Source organism: Adiantum capillus-veneris, chromosome 7 (assembly GCF_014529385.1).
Source record: "Adiantum capillus-veneris isolate H3 chromosome 7, ASM1452938v2, whole genome shotgun sequence".
NCBI lineage: Eukaryota > Viridiplantae > Streptophyta > Polypodiopsida > Polypodiales > Pteridaceae > Adiantum > Adiantum capillus-veneris.
The window spans coordinates 53,144,233-53,166,252 of record NC_140937.1 but is presented as its reverse complement, the minus strand read 5'-3'; the positions used below and the strand labels follow the sequence as shown (position 1 = coordinate 53,166,252).

Here is a 22,020-nt window from a genome sequence, read left to right as displayed (position 1 = left end):
CACTAGAAGCAAAATGGTGTAGAAGTAAAGATTCTATAGTTAGATGCACTAACCCTAGTGATACAATCTCCTCAATTCTAGGGCTCCTAGAGCCTGACAATGACAATGAGAGTGATGTTATCGTATTTGCTATTCTTCCTAGTTATGTAGGAGAATATGATGCAAGTCCTAATTTTGTGCTTGTGCCAAAGCTCTAAGGAGCTATCCGCCAAAGAAAAGGACGTCTAGAATCTACAAGCAATATTATCAGCACCTATGACCTGTATGATTTCATTTGCTAATCTACTATAGATACATCCAAACAACAAGATGAGGTAGCTAGTTTACGTGAACTCAAGGATTTTACAAAGGACACAAAGACCTGTTAGAATAAAGGCTTAGTTGACAACTAAAAAGGAACAATTTCCTAGGCAAATGGTCCCTCTAAGTTGTTGGACTCTAGGTAGAGTACATCAATGGCATACAAGGATTCAAATAGGCCCTAAGATGAGAGTTAATTTTATGATGATTTAGGCATCCAAGATGGACACTTGGGCTTGCGAATCCCTTCGACAAAACCAATGACTACCTTTCCTAGAGAATAAACCTGAATCGCAAAAGTAGATGCACATCTTATCCACTATAGTTATGTCTGCTCTCCCTCCTACATCTTGTTACTACATACCATCGTATACAACACATGTCATTGGAGGGCAAGGACAAAAGTGAATTATAACATTATGATGTCTAGTCTCTTGCCAAATTGATAGTTTCATTCGTGTCTCAAATTGCTCGTCTTACGATTGTTGAATTTCAACTAAGAAAATTGAGTACCTGTAGGGGTGGATGGGGCCAAATGCGCTTGCATTATTAGTAACTGCAGACCAAGACTAGGAGATTTTACATGATCTCAGAAGGTGAATGGAGTGATTTCAGCTCCCGAGGTACAAGAGGGCCCTTGACTTATCGATAGATGCACAATGAATGGAAGATAACCATACTAGGCCGAGCAGATACACATCGTGAAGTAAACCATTAGAACATATTTGAAATCATTGGCAAGGCCATCTAAGAATTTGTTGATATGGCAAGCAAACTAAGTCCAATTTTTTTACGCCCTCCATATTCTATCTACTGAAAAATAGCATGGATGAACCTTCTCTAACACAAACATCAATATGAAGTCGAGAAAATTTGGTAAATTTTAAAACTATGAAAACTTTATTAAAGCACACCTAAATATACAAAATTGTGGCCAATTGAACAGCTGCGGACAGCACACATCCAATACAAAGGCAAGTTTCAAAAAATGTACACAAGAAAACAAAACTGGTATATCAAAGCGCTTCCACCATAATAAATTAGAGACATCATTTTCAAACCCAAAAAACAAAAAAAACGAAAAAAAAAAGTCAACTAACATGTGTGCTATGCATTCTTAACTTTAAAAAGGGGTACATCACATGACTTGCTGCCTAATATTTTCCTTTGACACGGATTGGTGCATCCCCCAAACTTACTTTTTAATTGACCATAAAAAGCCAAAACTGGTCTTCACCTATTTTTCTTCTCAAAGGAATTTTGGGACAAATTGCTTAACAAAATGAGACTGTTGATACATTATCATTAAATTGACCAACCACAGAAAACCAACCTTGGAACGCATAAAGGTGCATTGTTGCTTCTCTTGTATAGAAAATAGAAATGTCTAGCCATCACTTCCATTTCCAGTGCTTGATGGTTGCAACCATCTCGAAACCAACTCTTCCATCGGAGGCAAATGACAAAAACTGAGGGCTATCACTAGCTTACAGAGGTAAAGTCCAAGCCATCAAAGTTTTTAAGCAAGGGAGCTGTCACCAATTACAGCTTCATTAGCGTGTATGGATGAGAAGTACCTGATATCATTACAAGAACTGGTACTCGCACTCGAAAACCCAACAATGAGACCTTTCTGTACATGGTAGGGATGCAAGCCTCTCTTCTGACAAGAAAAATTAGAACCATGAGGCTGACTTCTGGAGACAGCCACACTAGCCTTATTTGAGGAACCCCTGAGATTGTCCTGCTCTGCCCTAACCCTTTTGCCCTGCCATGATAAAGCAGGCCCATCTCCGACTCAATATTAGCACACAAAATAATTATATTGACATTATACATTCTGAATAAAAGAAGGTCCAGTTACAGCAAACATTGATACCTGAAAGGACAGTCTCACCAATCACCTTGTTGTGCGCTTCTCCTTTTGCTGCTCTTTCTGTCACAAACACAACCCTTCATTAAAAGAACAAGAAACTATTATCTTATAAGGGTGTGCAGGCATGGCATGTACCCATTCGTCAACAACACCACCACCAGCTGCAGTCGCCACCGCCTTCTGAGACTTGTCCTCAGGTATCTTCTTGCTTGCTTGCTGTGCTGCTTCCGCCTCAGCTAAGCGCTTCTTCAACTTATCAATTTCCTTCATTGCCAAGTTTCACCACTCCAACCATATTAATAACTTAGGCCTAGGAGGCGCACACAGGCATTGAAAGAGAAATGACAAACCTGTTTGCCTCCCTATTTTTCAAATTATAACACAGGCTATACTCGTTGCTGACAAATAACAACACTCGACAATCTAGTGATTGCATTGCGTCTTTAAAACAACTTATTTGGTGAATGCACTGGCGTGTTTTCTTCCTATTCTTTGTGAGAATGTGCTATACTGAAATGCTGGAGCACAGTCTTTGTTTTGAGACCTAGCACACCTCATTGTTGGCATATTCTCTGACTAACGTTGAGGCAAAAAAGGCTTTTATTTTCTATACCAAATCCAGCACTTGATTGTCTAGCACTTTAATACATACACAGCTATCTCCATGGGACATCAATGGTTATGGAGTGTAGAAAAATCAACAAATGAAAACTCACTGGGGAGTCGCCTTTAGGATCCAAAAATGCTACCCGCAACACACGCTCTACTGCCACAAACTCTTTCCGCTCTTCAAACTGGAACAGACCCAAAGAAGAGCCAGGTAAACTTTGAACTGTATGAAGTTCTTGAAAATAATGATCATACTCACAATCTCTGGTGTGAACTCAGTCCCTTGTTTTACTTTCAAACTAACAATCTTAAACTTTTCTTTGCTTTTTTTCTCCTGATTTGATTCCGGAATTTCAATAAACTTTACCACTGCAGGCAAAATAATTAGAAGCACTGTTCAGTACAACCAAGGTAGAATGCAACTTCCAAACATCCACAAATACTGATTTCGTATCTTTGTTCTCACATATGCTTCCAGTGAAAGGCTTCAATTACTTAATGCTCGCATATGCTGCAATTATACTCCGACAAACAAAAGCCTATTGTGCAGTCACTTAAGTACTCAGAACGGATAGCTGCAAGACATGTTGAGAGAAATGTACCAGTGGCAACTATTGCTTCACCCGGCATAAGAATGCCACTTGGGGGTCGCATAAAGCAGCTCTTTGGTGAATTTGTTTGAAACTGCAAAATCCTTACCACAGTTAGGTCAGGATCCAAGCTGTTAGACAATATAAATTAGGGGAAGTGCTTTTCTATTGTGCAAACCTTGAAAGCGACAGGTGATCCACTAGTATTCTTTATCCTCACTGCACTTGAAACCTGTTTGCCAGGTTCATCTGGACACGAAATGTGAAATCAGAGGAAGAAAGCATTGAATATTTCCAAAACATTATACAATGGTCAAGCGATGCTGACACAAAGCATTGGTCAATCCAAAACACTATACAATGGTCAAGCAACGCTATATGATGATTTTACTCTTAAGGACCAAAAATTATGTCGATTGGGAGGAGCACTTTGCAGCAACCATGAGCATTTTGATGTGATCTTCCAAACTGTAAAATTGAAGCATTTTCAAAGTATGGAGGAACTTTCAGGTGGAAGGTATATAAAATTGACAACTTTCCATGTAGCTTCACTGGCTGAAGCTTTTGCTTCATACAGTGGTAACTGAACAAAGTATTATCACACAATGGTGCCTTAAATTCTAGACAACGTTCCATTTTAGCTCTCAAGCTTGGCTATAAATATCTGCTGTCATGCCAGAAAAAGACTTTATGATATACTAAAACACTTGCATAAAACAAACATTTGAGAGACTTGCAACTATGAAATACAAAAGATTCAAACCGAGCAAAGTAATATGACACCACGGTGCCTTACAAAATTCCATTTTAGCTCTCAATCCTGGCTATAAATATCTTCCTTCATGCCAGGAGGAACTTATGATATGCTAATACACTTGTCAAAGTTTCTGACCGCTCCTAAAAGTAAAAGGCGGTCATGTATCTGAATGCTTTTTACTTTTAAAATAAATGCCATTCACGCTCTGACCGCTGCTAAAAGTTGAAAAAAGATCTGATCTGCACCAGCATCGAATAAAAGCATGTCCCTGCTCCCCCGCTGCCTTGGAGGAGCCAATAGATGTATCCCACTGACTCCAAAGAGAGCGGATGTACAACTATGGATGTCCAGCTCTATATGCCAGTCGTTAAAAGTTGAGCTTAGCCCTTTGTTGTAGGTCAACTCCACTTAAGGAGACATCATATCCTCCTAGAGTTCTCGTAATATCTTTCTCTAGATGCCCACTTGCAACACATGAAATGTAAACCTGTCACGCACACATCTAACCCTATGTGTACGTGGACAAGCTACTTCATGGCATGGGTTCGGTTCAGTTAGATTAGGAAGTGATCTTGCACTTTTGTGAGTCTGTTCGCAGACCGTGCAAGTCCAGACACTTACCTCTAGTTGCACATAGCATGATCATCAGATTTCCATCAAAACCCATCAAGAGCATTTTTACAGTGCATAGACCTATTTTCCCTATTTTTGACATTTTTCACTTATTATTTTTAAGTGACTTTTGTTGGGAACTAGGTAGGGCAATTTTGATAGCCAAGTATATAAGAAAACCTAGCGCTAGCACTTTCTGGCAAGGGAGGCAACAGGAACTTCGCGTTCAACAGGCACCTTCTCATCAGGGCCCCCATCAACAGACCTAGTGTTTTGCACCAAGATCAGCCAATGTTATTGCATTGCAGTAGCCTGGCGACAGCAAGACCACAGAGCAGCCCTAGCGTTAGCAGATTTCCACAAGCAGGGCAGTTTTCAGCCCCAGTGTTTTTGATTTGCAGATCAGCCTCGGCGTTTTGCAGATCCATCACGACGGAACCTCAGTAAAAGCACCAGCGTTTTCAGTTTTCAGCCACGCATCGCAGTACTAGTCCCAAACCTCGCCGTTCTCACCTTCCCACAGCAGATCCTCGCCGCACGGTCAAATCCATCGAAGTTTTCCGATTCAGCCCGGAAAACGCAGATTTCAGCATCTGCGTTTTCAGCGCGTCGTCGTCACCGACATAGAGTCACAATTCAGCAGATAAAGATTTGCAGATTTCAGCCCTTAGCATTTTCAGATTTCAACCCGTCTCGTCGTCGTCCTCATCATCGTCGACATCGTCGGCAAGTGCAAAGCATTGTAGAGATTTGTGCAATCAATAGTAGACCGCTCTCGCCATAGAGAGTGAGGCCTTCGGAGGAGGATTTGACCACATTCTGGTGTCGTATTCTTCTCTCTCTATCTCTCAGTCTCAGCACCTTCTCAGCACCACTTTGTTTGTGTCCATTGTACTCTCTCACTAAAGGAATGGAAGGCCCTCCCTTCTGTAAGTAAAAGGAACCCTTGAGCACAGTTCGGAGCACTCATCTTGAGCGAAGTTCAACAATCACTTCCGCTCCACCTTACATTGGTATCAGAGCTTTGGCAGTGTTCTGTATCACTCAAGGAAAGAACCACAAGGAATTTTTTTTGCTTGTTGCGGTCGCACGTAACCCAAGTCCTCTTGGGCGTGTCGATTCCTAATCATGTTTTTGAAGAGTGAGAGGAAACCCAAGAAAGAAGGGCTTGTCCAACCTCCCCTTGTGCCTCTTTTCACTCATTGAGAGCGGACCGCACACTTAGCGGCCGGCCAATCGACGTGAGGTGGGAAAAAGCAACCTTGGTGTGAACGCAAGGCCGTCAAGGGATGCGCCCGCGGAAAAGAGAAGAGCTCGGGTGAAGAGAAGATCCTTCTATAACACAGATTGCAAGCTAAAGAAGAACCTCAAGAACCAGAAGAACCCAAGTTCCTCGTGAACTTAAGAACCCACGACTTCAGTGTATGGTCATTACCCAAAGCGGAATGGATACTTTGCATGGAGGTGATGAGCATTGAGCATGGCAGTGGCGAAGAAGATTTTCCCAACAGAAGATTTTTCTGACCCTCCCCCTTCTCCATCTACGCCAAGGATTGCACTAACTCCTATGGAGGCTTTCACAAGATGATGATGGACAGGAAGTTAGAACGCGAAGAAAGAAAGGCAGCTATTGAGTGTGAGCATGGAGCGCGCTTGGCGGCCGAAGAAAGAATGGCAGCCATAGAGCGTAAATACAACGAAAGAATGGCAGCCATAGCACATGACCGCGAAGAGTTGTTGCGACTCTTTTCTAATGTGCAAGCACAAATTGCAAAGGATCAAGAGAAGGAGACTCTCTCAGTCTCTTCTTTTCCAAAGCATGACACACATGATTTGCATGATGAATTGCATGATAATGATGTGATTATTCACAAGCATGATGATTTGCATGATCAAGATGTGATTTCTCACGAGCATGATGATTTGTAAGAAAAAGATGTGATTGTTCACAAGAATGATGAGTTAGTTGATGCTTTTTCTAGTGAAGCTAACCTCGTTGCAGATTCAATCAATCACGAAAACCGATCTTGGCTTTCGAGTCGAGGTCCAAAGAACCCCCACAGGAAGATTTGATCGATCATGAAGAACCGATCTTGGCTCTCGAGTCGAGGTCCAAAGAACCCCCACAGGAAGTATTATGTGTTTGAATGATTAGTCAGCACGCATTGTTTGAGTGTTTCATTAGTGATGCTTTCCTGTATTTTAGTCACCGTCCTTATGTGATCTCTTTCACAGGCATGCCATATTGTACGTTGAACACGATTCACTCATGAATGAGCATGGATGTATGCGGATTACTCATGAAAAGATGAAATGTTTGCACCCAAGGAATTTACATTCCATGTCTCTTCCTTGGCATGACACGGTATCCGAAAGAGCACAATAAGGATTGAGCATCAAGCATCGGCATTTCCATTATGATTTGATAGATTTAGATCAGAAAGACAAGTTTTGATCCCATTGTTTGCGTGTGTTGATGAACGGTTTGGCACTCCGTCTCTATGTTCATCTACATTGCATACACAGTCTTTAAAAAAGACTAGAATTTTTCCAATCACTTTACATGGAATGGCTATATTCATGTTTTGTGTTGGAAGTGGTTTCAGGAATTTTCAACTCGGAGATTCTTGAAGAAGGTAGACGCATGACTATGGACGAAGTTGAAGCATTGAAGAAGCCACAGATGACTTTGTGTCGCTTTCGGCGCAACCCAAAGAAGCAAGCGTTGCACACCTTTATGAAGTTCAAGTATCACATGATCCACGCATCAGAGTGGGCCAGCGAAGAGTCCTTTCCAAGATTCCAAGCCCTGTTGGCGACCTCCCTCGACGCCGTACAATTCGGTACCAATACCTCACTTTGAAAATGTAAACTTGTCACGTGCACATCTAACCCTATGTATACGTGGACAAGTTACTTCATGGCATGGGTTCAGTTCACTTAGATTAGGATGTGATCTGGCACTTTTGTGAGTTTGTTTGAAGACCGTGCATGTCTAAACACTTAGAGTAGATGCATATCCTCTGGTTGCACACAGCATGATCATCAGATTTCCATCAGAACCCATCAAGAGCATTTTTACAGTGCATAGACCTATTTTCCCTATTTTTGACATTTTTCACTTATTATTTTTTAATGACTTTTGTTGGGAACTAGGTAGGGCAATTTTGATAGCCAAGTATATAAGAAAACCTAGCGCTAGCACTTTCTGGTAGAGGAGGCAGCAAGAACTTCACGTTCAACAGGCACCTTCTCAGCAAGACCCCCCTCAACAGACCTAGCGTTTTTGCATCAGCAACAAGCTAGCATTTTGCACCAAGATCAGCCAGCGTTTTTGCATTGCATTAGCTTGGCGATAGCAAGACCACAGAGAAGCCCTAGCGTTAGTAGATTTCCACAGGCAGGACAGTTTTCAGCCCTAGCGTTTTTGGTTTGCAGATCAGCCTCGACGTTTTGCAGATCCATCGCAACGGAACGTCAGTAAGCACCAGTGTTTTCAGATTTCAGCAGTCAGGCATCGCAGTAGTAATCCCAAACCTTGCAGTTCTCACCTTCCTGTAGCAGATCCTCGCCGCACCTTAGATCCATCGAAGTTAACCGATTCAGCCCGGAAAACGCAGATTCAGCATCTGCGTTTTCAGTGCGTCGTCGTCATCAACATCGTCACCGACATAGAGTCACAATTCAGCAGATAAAGATTTGCAGATTTCAGCCCTTAGCATTTTCAGATTTCAGCCCGTCTTGTCGTCATCCTCATCATCGTCGACATTGTTTGCAAGTCCAAAGCATTGTAGAGATTTGTGCAATCAATAGTAGACCGCTCTCGCCATAGAGAGTGGGGCCTTCGAAGGAGGGTTTGACAACATTCTGGTGTCATATTCTTCTCTCTCTATCTCTCAGTCTCAGCACCTTCTCAACACCACTTTGTTTGTGTCCATTGCACTCTCTCACTAAAGGAACAAAAGGCTCTCCCTTCCGTAAGTAAAAGGAACCCTTGAGCACAGTTCGGAGCACTCATCTTGAACGAAGTTCAACAATCACTTCCGTTGCACCTTACAAAACCTTTCGTTTAATCGCCTAAATCGACTCAATCAAATCCTATCTTGATCTACTCCTTGAGTTAAATATAAGGAGAAGCAGAAATTTTCATGAATCAAGCTGCTGTTGCATGTCACAGACATGGAGGGCTTTGATACTAGGGCTGGTTTACCATCTGTTCTTGCAGATGAAGAGCCACATTGCAGAGAGAACTTCTTTATCTCAGCAGCGGTAAGTTTTCCTAAACCCTAAACCATGATTGTTGTTAGATGTTTATTTATAACTACATTGAGATGTCCCTTTCGGTATTTCTTTATATTGCATACAAGCCGATACTCCAGACTCTGCACCTTCTCCAGGAAGCATGCCAAAGAATGAGCCCATGGCCTCATATTTAAAGGCCCTAGGCCCCAAAAACAGTTTACAGTGAAAAGCCTTCAAACTTGGCATCTGGACCAAAAGCAATGCCAAAAAGCTGCCAGCCTAAATCACGGAATTCCGTACAGCAGTCAACGCAAAACGCAAAAATCCGTACAGTCTGACACGTCATCATGACAACGCAATTTCCGGATTTTTCGTACAACAACCACGTCATAAATTGCTACGCAATTCTTTCTCTATGTGTGGGTCCTTTATTTTAATCCTTTATGTCACTTGGGGCCCCATCGGATGGGGTCCCCATAAGTTGGTAGGACTTCGTCTTCTGTAACTTGTTCTTCTTAGGGTTCAGGTCCCTCAGCCGGCATGTGCAAGTTGGTTCCATTCTTCAGGACTTTGACATGTCAGGCATGCCATGTGCTACGGCTCTGCCTCGGACTTGAGAGAATTAGCAAGCTGAAACATCATTGTAACTAAAGGAAAGGAAATCAACTGAGACTCCGTTAGTAGCAGCGAGCGAAAGCGGATTAGGCAATTCTCCCCTTCTTGAAAGAGAGTAATCGTATATCTGCAAAACAACTCAAGTTAGCTCAAAAAGTTCTGAGGGTCATTCCGAGGGATAATTAGTTTGATCTTTTTGTTAAGGAGTTAGCTTCTCCTTTCGGCTCTTTTGATCAAGGAGTTGGCTTCTCCTTTCGTCCAGATCGAAACTCTTGATATTCCGGCCTGGTAAAATTAGCCATCACACCCAGACTGCACTGATCTTACACGGGTGTCTTGATGCACTAAAATTACATACCCAGGCAATCTCATCCAATTAGGAATATTCAATGGTTGGCACATCACAATGCAACACAAATGCTCACATATGCATATTACAAGACATAGAAACATAAAGTCGCCGATGAACACTCCTCCCGCATAACCTAACAAGGTCCGGGCTAGAAAATATTCAACGTCACTCCTCCCACATAACCTAAACAGGTCCAGGCCGGGAGATATAGACGCCTTTTACAATCGAACGCCCCCCAAACCGCAACCTGCGTCGTTTGGAGGTGCTAAGAGTAACCACTACTCAGACTTCTTAATACTCCTCCCACATAAGCATCCAGGTCCGGGCCGAGAGTCACAACAACAATTATTTTACAAGCATACAACCACACGCTCCCCAGGCATCGGCCTGTGTCGTTCAAAGGTTCAAATAATTCCAAAACAGTATTTCTCACTTCTCCACCCGAGAGTAGAATCACCAATCAATGAAACCAATATTGAGTCAAACATTTCAAATCGGCACCAAAACCGGTTCAAAACAGATACCATCCATTTGAAACAAATTCCAACAGGATCACCAAACAAGTTCTCAAACAGATTTCAAACTTAAAAAGCAATCTCGACATCAATTGAGCTCGAAAAGTCAATTGACTTTCCATCCTGAAACCTACACCAAAAATTAGGGTTAGGTTCATTCCATAAGGTCGTAGTCGAGCACAACATGATCCATCAGCTCTTGGACTATAAGGAAAGTATGTGCCACTTCCTCCAACTTGCCAGCCCCGTTTTCATGTGATTACTTGCGTCCCTTGTATTCAGCACTTTCTTATGATATTGATCATTCGTTCGCGTCCCTCACTCTCGTGTCCCTCTTGCGTTCAGTTTTCAAGTTGCGTTCTTGTATGTGCGTTTGCTTGCCTGCAGGTCCCGTTTACATCGCAGGTGAGCCGGCGCGGCTCCTTTTCCGCGACGCCCCGAACGAGGGTGTCACACTTGGTATCAGAGCTTCGGCTCGAGTCCCCACCAACCCGACGTCGGCCCGTGGCCCGTGGTTGTCACCACGTTTTCGGCCCGTCTGCCTCGTTTTTCCACGTTTTCTCCGCGTTCTCGGCCCGTGTTGCCCCGTTTCACCACGTCCCTTGCGTGATTGCCTCGTTTTGCCCCGTTCCTTGCGTTTTCTCCACGTTCCCCACAGTTTTTCACCGTTTTGCCTCGTTTGACCCGCGTTTCGCCCCGTTTTCACCGCGTTCTCCGCATTCTTGGCCTGTTTTGACGTGTTTCTCCACGTTCCCCATCATTTTTCAACGTTTTACCTCGTTTTGCCCCGTCTTACACCGTTTGGGACCGGTTTTCATCATTTTTGAGCCGTTTTTCACGGTTTTCGTCGTTTTGGACCCCGTTTTGCGCTGTTTCATAGTTTTTCAACGTTTTCAAGCCGTTTCTCGCAGTTTTTCAGTTTTCGACATTTTTGAGTTTTTCTTTTCGGCTTCGGCCACAAAAGTACAGAAATGGCTGGAGATCAAGAATATGATGACGGATACAGAACCGAGCCTGATCTGAATAAGAAGGAGAATAAGAAGAAGGAAACGAAAACACGACAAGATGCCCAAGACACAATAGAAAGAAGACTGGAGGCCCGCATCATGGCCTCCGTGGAACAACGATCAACTTGATGTCGGCTAACCTGGGCGAATTGATTCAAACACAGCTAGGCCAACGATACGAAGACCGACCAGGCCCCAGCAATGTCAACACGCGGCGCAACACACAAAGACGACCGCGACCCGAAGACGAAGATTATCAGGATGATCAAAGTGAAAGACGCTACTACAGCCCTGACAGACATCTGGAAGATGAAAACAGACTGGAAAAATTCAAACCCAATCCCCCAGAGAAATACAAAGGCAACCGCACCTCACTAGAACTCAACAAGTGGTTCAGCGAGGTAGAAGACTACATGCGGTGAAACAACATAGGCAAACGCACATATGTGCAAGTGGCCAAAACCTTTCTCGCCGACGACGCCTATGTATGGTTCCTCACTGAACAGCAATCAAAGCGCTGGGAGGACTGGGAGGACCTACAAAGAGACATGCTCAGCTACTTTGTCCCAGAGAATGAGGGCAACAAAATCAGAGATTCGTGGAGCGATCTACGCCAGGACGGCCACATATCAGAATACATTGTCAAATACCGTCGACTCATACTCCAACTCCCATTGATGCACACAACAGACAGGCTACATGGTTTCCTGTACGGCCTTAAGCACTGGGCCCGTCGAGAGGTCGAAAAACAGAATCCCAACACCTGGGAAGTGGCCGCCAATATGGCAGAAAAGCTACGCGACACAAACCCCACACCAGGTTTGCCTCCAAATAACCCTCGCACCAACAATTTTGCCCCCAACCACCAGCCCAACCCACCCGCCGGGCAGGGCCGCGAATTTGTACAGAATAACAGAAGCAATGTTCCCCACCCAACACCACCCAATGCCAACCCTGGATTAGGCCGCGGAAATGCCGCCTTAATCCCCCGCAGCTCTGTTGCGAGCAACTCTTACAACACCATGTCCACCAGTTTTGCCCCCCACACTTACCACGACAATAATAACAATCCGCACCACGATCGCGTCTGGTGCAGTGACTGCCGAATTGCTCACGGCCCCAACTACGCTTGTGTACGCAAGCGCAATTATGCCTCAACATCCTCTAGCAGAGCCAACACCATCCAAATCGAAGAACTACCCTCCCCCCCCCCCCCCCCCCCAACGAAGAATAGAAGAAACGGATGACCCTAGTGCTGACCAACAACTTCGGATTGGAGCAGTATCCCTCCACCCTCAATGCATGGCAGCAGCTATCACGGACATTCAGAACTTGTATGTCCAGGCAACAATTGGGACCCAGCAACAATGGATCATGGTAGACTCAGGCGCTACACACAACTTTCTATCCCCGCAGTGCGCCGCTCGCCTGGGCCTACGCCTCACCACCGTCAATGAAACTACAGTCAAGTTTGCCCAAGGAAAGGATAGCAACGTAAAGACAGCCCGTCAAGTCAAGATCGAGATGGGTGAATTCACATGTCGCCTTGACTTCATAGTGGTCCCAATGGACGACTTTGAGGCAATCATTGGTATGTCCTTCAACGACAAGTACCTCATTGCACTCCTAAGCATGAAGATGGATCAATTACTGCTGAATAATCAAGGCAGAGCAGTGACAGTACAAGGCGCCAGACTCACAACGCAGCAGGCATTCACCCGTCAGGCGCATCTGCAAACCAAAACCCCCCCCATCAACCGCCAGGACCCTGCGCAGTTAGCAGCGATGAAAGGCAAACAGAAACTCCCAGAATACTCGTCCCCCAAACTCAACCTCATGAGTGCAAAGCAAGCAGAGAGGGCTCTCAAGAAAGGAGCTCAGGTTCACCTCTGCATCATGCAAGCCAAGGAGCAGCCCACAGCAAGGCTCAACTCCATCACCATCGAGCAGGCCAAAGTGGGTGACCCCTCCCTTACCCCCATCCTCCAGAAGTACAAGGATGTCATGCCTCCAGAACTTCCCCCCGGACTACCCCCTCCCCGTCAAATTCAACATGAAATTGACCTCATCCCAGGAAGCACACCCCCGGCGAAGGCCCCCTACCGCATGAACGACACCGAGCTCAAAGAGCTCAAGAAGCAACTCCAAGAATTAGAGGATCAAGGTTTCATCCGGCCCAGCAGCTCTCCTTTTGGGACCCCAGTCTTGTTTGTCAAGAAGAAAGACGACTCGATGCGACTCTGCATTGATTATCGGGCCCTCAACAAGATAACTATCAAGAACAGGTACCCCGTTCCCCTCATGGAAGATCTACTAGACACACTACAGGGTGCCCAATACTTCACTCGCATCGACCTCCGCTCAGGCTACCACCAAGTCCGCATCGCCTCAAAAGACATCCCGAAGACTGCCTTCCGCACACGCTACGGCTCTTGGGAATGGATGGTCCTGGGGTTTGGTCTCACCGGCGGCTCTGGCACGTTCTGCAGAATAATCCATGACAGTTTCCGGGACATGATAGATGATTTCCTCATCACTTACATTGACGATCTCCTCATCTACAGCAAGACTTTAGAAGAGCACCAGAAGCATGTCGCCGCAGTACTCCAGCGCCTCCGCAAACACCAACTTTATGCCAAGCTGGAGAAGTGTGAGTTTGCTGTCCAGAAAATCGAGTTCCTTGGCTTCATCGTCACATCAGAAGGTATTATGGTGGATCCCAAGAAAGTCGACGCCGTCATCAAGTGCGCCCCTCCGACATCCATCAAAGAAGTCCGAGAGTTTGTGGGCTTTTGTCAGTACACACGCCGTTTCATCCGCGACTTCAGCAAGATTGTTGCGCCACTGACAGAGATAACCAAAGGCCACAAACCCTTTCAGTGGACCTCTAAAGAAGAAGAAGCCTTTGAGAACCTGAAGATCGCCATGTGTAGTACCCCCGTCCTCTGACTGCCCGACTTCACCAAACCATTTGAAGTGCATACAGATGCCTCCGATGGTGCCATTGGTGGAGTCCTCATGTAAGAGCATCAGCCCATCGCCTACGAATCTCACAAGTTCACAGATGTAGAAACAAGATGGACTACACATGAGAAGGAAATGCTCGCTGACGTCCACTGCCTCCGAAAGTGGCGACACTATGTCCAAGACAAGCACACAAAGGTCTACAAAGATAACATCTCCCTCAAGTACTTCCAGACACAGCCCAAAATCACCCCCAAGCAAGCCAGGTGGCAAGATACACTGGCAGAATACGACATCGACATCATTCACAAACCAAGAACCACAAATGTCATGCCAGATGCCCTCAGTCGAATGCCCACCCTCACAACCATCTCCACAACAACCAGCACCCTCCGCCAACGCATCCTCGACGCTCAGAAAACTGATCCTGCTGTCCTCCGCATGCTCAACGACCACATCTCTGGGAAAGCGGCAGTGGGTCTCTTTGAAGTCAGAGATAACCTCTTCTACGCGCATGGAAAAATCTACATCCCCAATGATCCAGAGCTCAAGAAAGACCTCATGTGGGAGGCTCATGACTGCAAGCTAGCTGGACATGGTGGCCAGAAGAGATCTTATGACAAACTCCACCAACACTACATGTGGCCAAAAATGAAGGACGACGTAATCGACTACGTGCACACCTGCCCAACCTGTCAACTCGTCAAAGCTCAAAGAGTCAAGCCTGCTGGCCTCCTCCACCCCATGCCAACACCCTCCCGGCCTTGGGACATGGTAAGTATGGACTTCATCGTCGACCTCCCCCTCTCCCACGGCCACACTACCATCATGGTGGTCGTCGACTACTTCACCAAGCAAGCCCACTTCATACCTGCAAAGCCTCCCGTCACCGCCTACCAGGTCGCCAAACACTTCTTCGCCAAAGTCTTCAAATACCACGGCCTCCCCTTAGCCATAGTTTCTGATCGCGACACCCGCTTCCTCAACGACCTCTGGCGCGAGCTCTTCAAGCTGCTAGGCACCCAGCTCCGCTTCTCCTCCGCCTACCACCCAGAAACCGATGGCCAAACTGAAAGAGTCAACCAAGGCATTGAAGACTACATCCGCAGCTACGTCAAAGCAGATCAGAAGGACTGGTCCGAATACATGGACGTCCTGGAATTCCACTACAACAACTCCATCCATAGCAGCACTGGCTACACCCCCTTCGAGCTCTCCACAGGTAAAGAAGTCATCACACCCCTTGCACTGGCAACCGGCGATGTGCATGCCCAGGATCTTGAATGTGAAGAGTTTCTTCAACAATGGCAAACCCGCATGCAAAGGGCAAAGAAGAGTCTCGAGCAAAGCAAGGTACGCATCGCCAAATACACCAACCAAAAGCGAAGGCCTGCCGAACTGTTCCAAGAAGGTGACTTAGTCCTCGTCAACTCCCAGAATATCACCCTCCCTCAAGGCCTCTCCCGGAAGTTCAACCACCGCTACTATGGGCCCTACAAAGTGCTCAAGTCCTACAACGACATCACCTACAAGCTGGACCTACCATCACACATCAACATCCACAACGCCTTCCACGTAAGTCTACTCAAAAGGTTTGTGCCGGATAACACCTATGGTAGAAGCCTCCCCGAATATGTAAAGGATGGCTCGCCACATGAGCCGGAGGCCATCCTAAAGTCGCGTTTTGGGCGCCGGGGACAACTATTCTATGTCAAATGGCGAAATCGCCCCATGACGGAATGCACTTGGGTACTTGAAGAAATCATGCTTCGATTCGGAAGACCCCTTGTGCTGCGCTTCTACAACATGCCCACTGAAGAGGAGGACAACGCACTAAATGAAAACCATATAGAGTAGTCCTCCATCCCACTTGTAACTAGTATAACCCTAAGTAGCTAGACATTTTTGAGCAACACTTCACTCCCCCCTTGTACATATCCGCCCCCAAAACCTCGGCATCAACTTTTGTATCGGCACCTCTCAAAACCCCGGCTTGACGTGGGCATCAAGCTCTCTCAAACCGGGGGTGTATATAAGGGAAGTATGTGCCACTTCCCCCAACTTGCCAGCCCCGTTTTCATGTGATTACTTGCGTCCCTTGTATTCGGCACTTTCTTATGATATTGATCATTCGTTCGCGTCCCTCACTCTCGTGTCCCTCTTGCGTTCAGTTTTCAAGTTGCGTTCTTGTATGTGCGTTTGCTTGCCTGCAGGTCCCGTTTGCATCGCAGGTGAGCCGGCGCGGCCCCTTTTCCGCGACGCCCCGAACGAGGGCGTCACATGGACAAACTGTTTTTCTTTGGCGGCGATGGTAGTCCCAAGATAGCAATCGCACTGGACCTCCAAGGTCATCTGCTCGTGCGACGTGAAGAGACATCTACTGAGAGATGTCGAGGAATTTCAAGTTATAATCTGCTAGGGTTTCCATGGCAAGCATTCCAGAAGTTGTACTCTGAAGGAAGATGTCAAGAACCTTATTACTTCGAGCAAATTTTTTCTTGAAAGCTTGCCAAGTCCTTGGAAGTGTGCGGCTTAGTAGCTATAGACATCAACATCTGCATGGCACTGCTTTTGAGAAAAACAGTCACTCGAAACAAATCTTGATCCTTCTCTTGCAAGCGATCTTTTTGGCTTATGCCATGTAAGACATGAGCGGTGAAGAGGCTAAAATTTCCAATGAACTTTAGAAGTGCACCAAGCTAAAATTCCCAATGAACTTCGGAAGTGCGATCTTGCTCTGTCTTCGGGATCGGAGCACGAAGCTAAAATTTCCAGTGAACTTTGAAAGTGCGATCTTGCTCTGTCTGCTCTTTGGTGGGACCGGTATGCTTTCAGAAAAGCACACGTCTGATGCTATGATACCACTGTCACAAGACGGGCACCACGTGCCAATAGAAAAGAACAGACTGAACAGACTTTTGGCACTTCAATAACAATTGAACTGAAAGAGAGAGAGACGACACACGACACGAAGTGGCGGAATTCCACCCCAGAGAGTATTGGCCCTAAACCTTGGCGCCCCTTTCGGTATTTCTTTATATTGTATCCAGACACTGCACCTTCTCCAAAAAGCATGCCAGAGAATGAGCCCATGGCCTCATATTTAAAGGCCCTAGGCCCCAAAAGCAATATACAGTGAAAAGCCTTCAAACTAAAAAGCATCTGGTCCAAAAGCAATGCCAAAAAGCTGCCAACGTAAATCACGAAAAATCCATACAACAGTCAGCACAAAACGCGGAAATCCGTACAGTCTACCACGCCATCATGTCAGCGCAATTTTTGGATTTTTTGTACAGCTCCCCGCTCCCACGTCATCAACTGCTACGCAATTCTTTCTCTGTGTGTGTGGGTCCTGCTTTATTTTAATCCTTTGTCACTTGGGGCCCCATCGGACAGGGTCCCCATAAGTTGGTAGGACTTTTTCTTCTGATACTTGTTCTTCTTAGGGTTTAGATCCCTCGGCCAGCATCTGCAAGTTGGCTCCATTCTTTAGGGCTTTGACACGTCACCAGTTTGTGACATTCGGCCGTCGACTTAATAAGTGGACAACCACCTGGAAAATAAAGCAGCAAAAACCAGCCAACGATTTCTCCCTCTCTTTTTGGCAGAAGAGAAAAAAAAAATGCCGCGATCTCTACGCGGATGTCACGTGACACATCCAACCCTATGTGTCCGTGGACAAGCTACAGCACACTAGGGTTCAGTTAGTCTAGAATAGGAAGTGATCAAGCACCTTTGTGAGTCTCTTCGCAATCCGTGCATGTCCAGACACTTAGAGTATATGCAAATCCTCTGGTTGCACACAACATGACCATCAGATCCCATCAGTAGCATTTTTATAGTGCATAGACCTATTTTCCCTATTTTTGACATTTTTCACTTATTATTTTTAAGTGACTTTTGTTGGAAAGCAGGTAGGGCAGATTGAGTAAGTTTGTATAAATAGAAACCTAGAGCTAGCACTTTCTGGCAGAAGAGGCAGTAGGAACACCTTTGCTCAACAGGCACCTTCTCAGCAGAACCCCCCCCAAGAGACCTAGCGTTTTTGGAGCAGCCAGCCTGGAGTTTTCTGCATCCAGTGCCTAGCGTTTTCAACAGAAGAAGTCCAACGTTTTTGCATTGAAGCGACCTGGCAACAGCAGATCAGCCTAGCGTTTTGCCTAGCAAGACAAGAAGACAAAATCAGCCCTAGCATTTTTGGTTTGCAAATCAGCCCCGGCGTTTTGCAGATTCACCGCCACTCAACATCAAAAACCACCAGCGTTTTCAGTTTTCAGCCCTTAGACACCGCAGATCAAGCCTCGAACCTCGCAGATCTCACCTTCCCGCAACAGATCCTCCGCCGCACGGTCAGATCCCGCAAGGTTTACAGTTTCAGCCCGGAAAACGCAGATTTCAGCATCTGCGTTTTCAGCGCATCGTTGTTGCATCATCGTCATCGACATAGAGTCAGAATTCAGCAGATAAAGATTTGCAGATTTCAGCCCTTAGAGTTTCCAGATTTCAGCCCGTCTCGTCGTCGTCCTCCTCCTCCTCATCGTCATCAACATCGTCGGCAAGTCCAAGCATTGTAGAGATTTGTGCAATCATAAGTAGACCGCTCTCGCCATAGAGAGTGGGGCCTTCGGAGGAGGGTTTTACCACGTCTCTGGTGTCGTATTCTCTTCTCTATCTCTCAGTCTCATGCACTTCCATTCACAGTGTCCATTCACTTTGTTTGTGTCCATTGCACTCTCTCACTAAAAAAACGGAAGGCTCTCCCTTCCGTAAGTAAAAGGAACCTTGAGCACAGTTTGCAGCACTCATCTTGAGCAAAGTTCAACATTCACTTCCGCTGCACCTTACAGCGGGCAGCCAGCCCTCAGCTATTCCTGCCGTGGCAGGGAGCTATAAAAGCATCACACGCCCTCTCTCAGAGAGGAGTTGCCAGCACCAACAAGAGGAGGCTGTCTCCAGAAGACGTAAGAGATCGCAAGACTACGAAGCACGGAGGTCGCTTTTCCCGCGCAAAGAGCGAGTGGTATCAATTGTGGATTCGCCATACGAATTGTTGTCTCATACTTGTATGTGTTTGCAGGTGTACTTTCTCTTCATGAGGGAGTAGAGCAGAGGAAGGCATGAGCCTCTCCAAGAGAAAGCGCTCTGAGGAACTAGAGCCAGATCAACCCAAGGGTTCGTACCCGAGTTTGGGAAGTAGATCCACATATCGGAGAGAGGTAGTCTCTCAAGTTGTGATCCGAAAGTTGGGATTCCTAAGTAAGGACTTCGTGTCCGTGAAATCAGAGTTGTTCTGCGGGAAGAGGACGCTGGAAACAGAGTGGAGGAAAAGAGTTGCAGGGATGCATCATGCCATGCCTTGAGTCTAGAAGGTGAAATTCAGAGACGAGAACTTAGATTCCCAAGGACTCAAAATAAATAACGGAAGTTCCTTGAAATAGGGTTTTGCCCTAGGAATAGGAAGCCGAGGCTTCCAAGAACCATCAAGTCTTATTCTAGATCGAACGTGGTAATATGTTATGTTCAAGTGCTTGTATAGAATTCTCCTCGACAATAAAGATACTATTACGGGGGGAACTAGCCCATCTTCTGATCCCCAATACTATGTCGATCATTCTACTCTTCTTCTCTCTCTATTTCTCTCTATACCCTCTGGCTTCAGTATTAAGTGATAAATTCTATTTATTTGAGTATATTTTATATTGATATGCGCTCCTGTTGTGACAACAAGCATTATGCATCATTTATACATCTATCATGAATCAAGCTACTATCTTTGTCTAAATTCTCTTGCCTTGAGTATCCAGTCTTCATTGTGCCAAGATGTCATTATCATTATCCTCATAAGTTATCAACAAAGAAAAAGAAAAGGTAAATGAGAAGATGTAATCTACCTCTTACAAAAAATCAGGTTACGCCTAGAGAAAAAATTGAGAAGGCTTTCGCTTCACATAGACCTTAGAGGTAGCAAAAGTAAGTTGTGCCTTACACTGTAGTATGACATACTTGAGAAAAGGCAGTCTATCTTCCCATGCTGCCACAATGTGCTAGAAATTCCACATAAGCAAACACTAATAGATTTTTTCCTTAAAAGTCTAATGTCCACTATTTGTACATAATCACATTGTCATCTTTTCCTAGCAAATACGGCTACATCATATACTTAAAATAGGAAAATAGTCAAAGTGGTCATCCTGAATGAAAGGAAGTTGACATGAATGCTTGAAAGCATGACACCTTTTCTATACTTGCATGTGCAAATAGCAGACATGGACAAATTAGCAATCATAAGCATTCAAACGTTCTTCAAACCACAAAATGACACTTCTTGTATGGTTGCATACACAAATATCAGATGTAGACATACATATATTGATAAGCATTTGAACATGCTTCACACCACAAAAAAAATTCTTACTCTCCAAAGGCATATGCAGAAGACAGTCCATTTGAAAGTTTGCATTCCTTACACACAATTGATTCTACCGGTGAGCGGGTTGAGAAGAGCAGTTTGAAGCAAAAAGAAAAGTACATATGAAAGAAGTAAGAAATGTCCATTTTGATCTGATGCTTAGAATGCAATATGTGAAGATGCATGCAGACATGTATGCAGAGTTACCTAAAAAAACACAAATGTACACCTGTCCGACCATATATACAACGCACATTTGTCTCCGGAAGCATGTCTAGATGTGTAAGTGTGTGTGTCTCTGAACATTTGCGTGTGTCTATTTAAATGTTTTTAGACTTGTATTGTATACTTTGTGAGCAGACATCTGACGTATTGATGTGTATGCATGCATATGGGCATGCATGCATTCTTGAATTGTATGCGAATGTGAGCATATGCAAGAATGTGGGTACATAGTAGCTCGCATGCGTTCAAGTGCAAAGAAAATGTCATGGAAACAAGCGCATGAGTAAACAGAGAAAAAAATGAGGCGACTTACAGAGGAAAAACAGCTTGTTGTCAGGAGTAAGTCGAAGCCGACGGCGGGTCACAAGCATGGCCTTGGCTATGGCCGCAATGGTGGGGAGTCTGGCTGCGGGCAGGGAGGCAGGCCCGTCCTGCTGGTTCTGTTCTTGCTGCTGCTGCAAAATTCCATGGATCTCCAGAATGGAGCGGCTAGACATCGCCCCTTTCGCTAGATCTGGGCGTCCTGCAAGGTTTCTTGGCGCGGGAGGAGCTGAAGTTGTGAGTGTGTGTGTGTGTGTGTGTGTGTGTGAGAGAGAGAGAGAGAGAGAGAGAGAGAGAGAGAGAGAGGGGGAGCCTCAGCCCTCAGCGAGGGAGCAAGGAAGGAGGGAGGGAGGGAGGGAGGGTCAAAGTGAAAACTAAAAGTGTGTGTGTGTGTGACGCAGTGTGTTGCAAAATGCATGTTCAGAACTTCAGTGTGCAAAATGACACTCATCATCAAGGACAACGAGAACACACACACATCCAGTCAACAATGTGGGATGTCCATAAAACGTCGTGATTGCAGCATTTTGAGAGTCAACCGGACACAACGTCCGACTCCCGAGTCCCGACTGAAAGACTCGCGTACCCATAAAGCACTGTAATCCCAGTGCCCACCTACCAATTAA

General features: G+C 45.5%; 1 protein-coding gene across 1 annotated transcript; it reads right to left on the bottom strand.

The window, feature by feature from the left end:
• Positions 1–1,574: 1,574 nt before the first annotated feature.
• Positions 1,575–21,774, bottom strand: LOC147453858 (vesicle-associated protein 4-1-like). Its single transcript, XM_086515922.1, has 9 exons — positions 21,387–21,774; positions 3,554–3,624; positions 3,388–3,469; positions 3,045–3,154; positions 2,893–2,970; positions 2,312–2,440; positions 2,205–2,236; positions 1,878–2,140; positions 1,575–1,786 (listed from the first exon to the last, which is right to left on the bottom strand). The coding sequence occupies exons 1-9, from the start codon at positions 21,568–21,570 to the stop codon at positions 1,695–1,697; spliced, it is 1,041 nt and encodes a 346-aa protein (XP_086372048.1). The 5' UTR covers positions 21,571–21,774; the 3' UTR covers positions 1,575–1,694.
• Between the last annotated feature and the right edge of the window lie 246 nt (positions 21,775–22,020).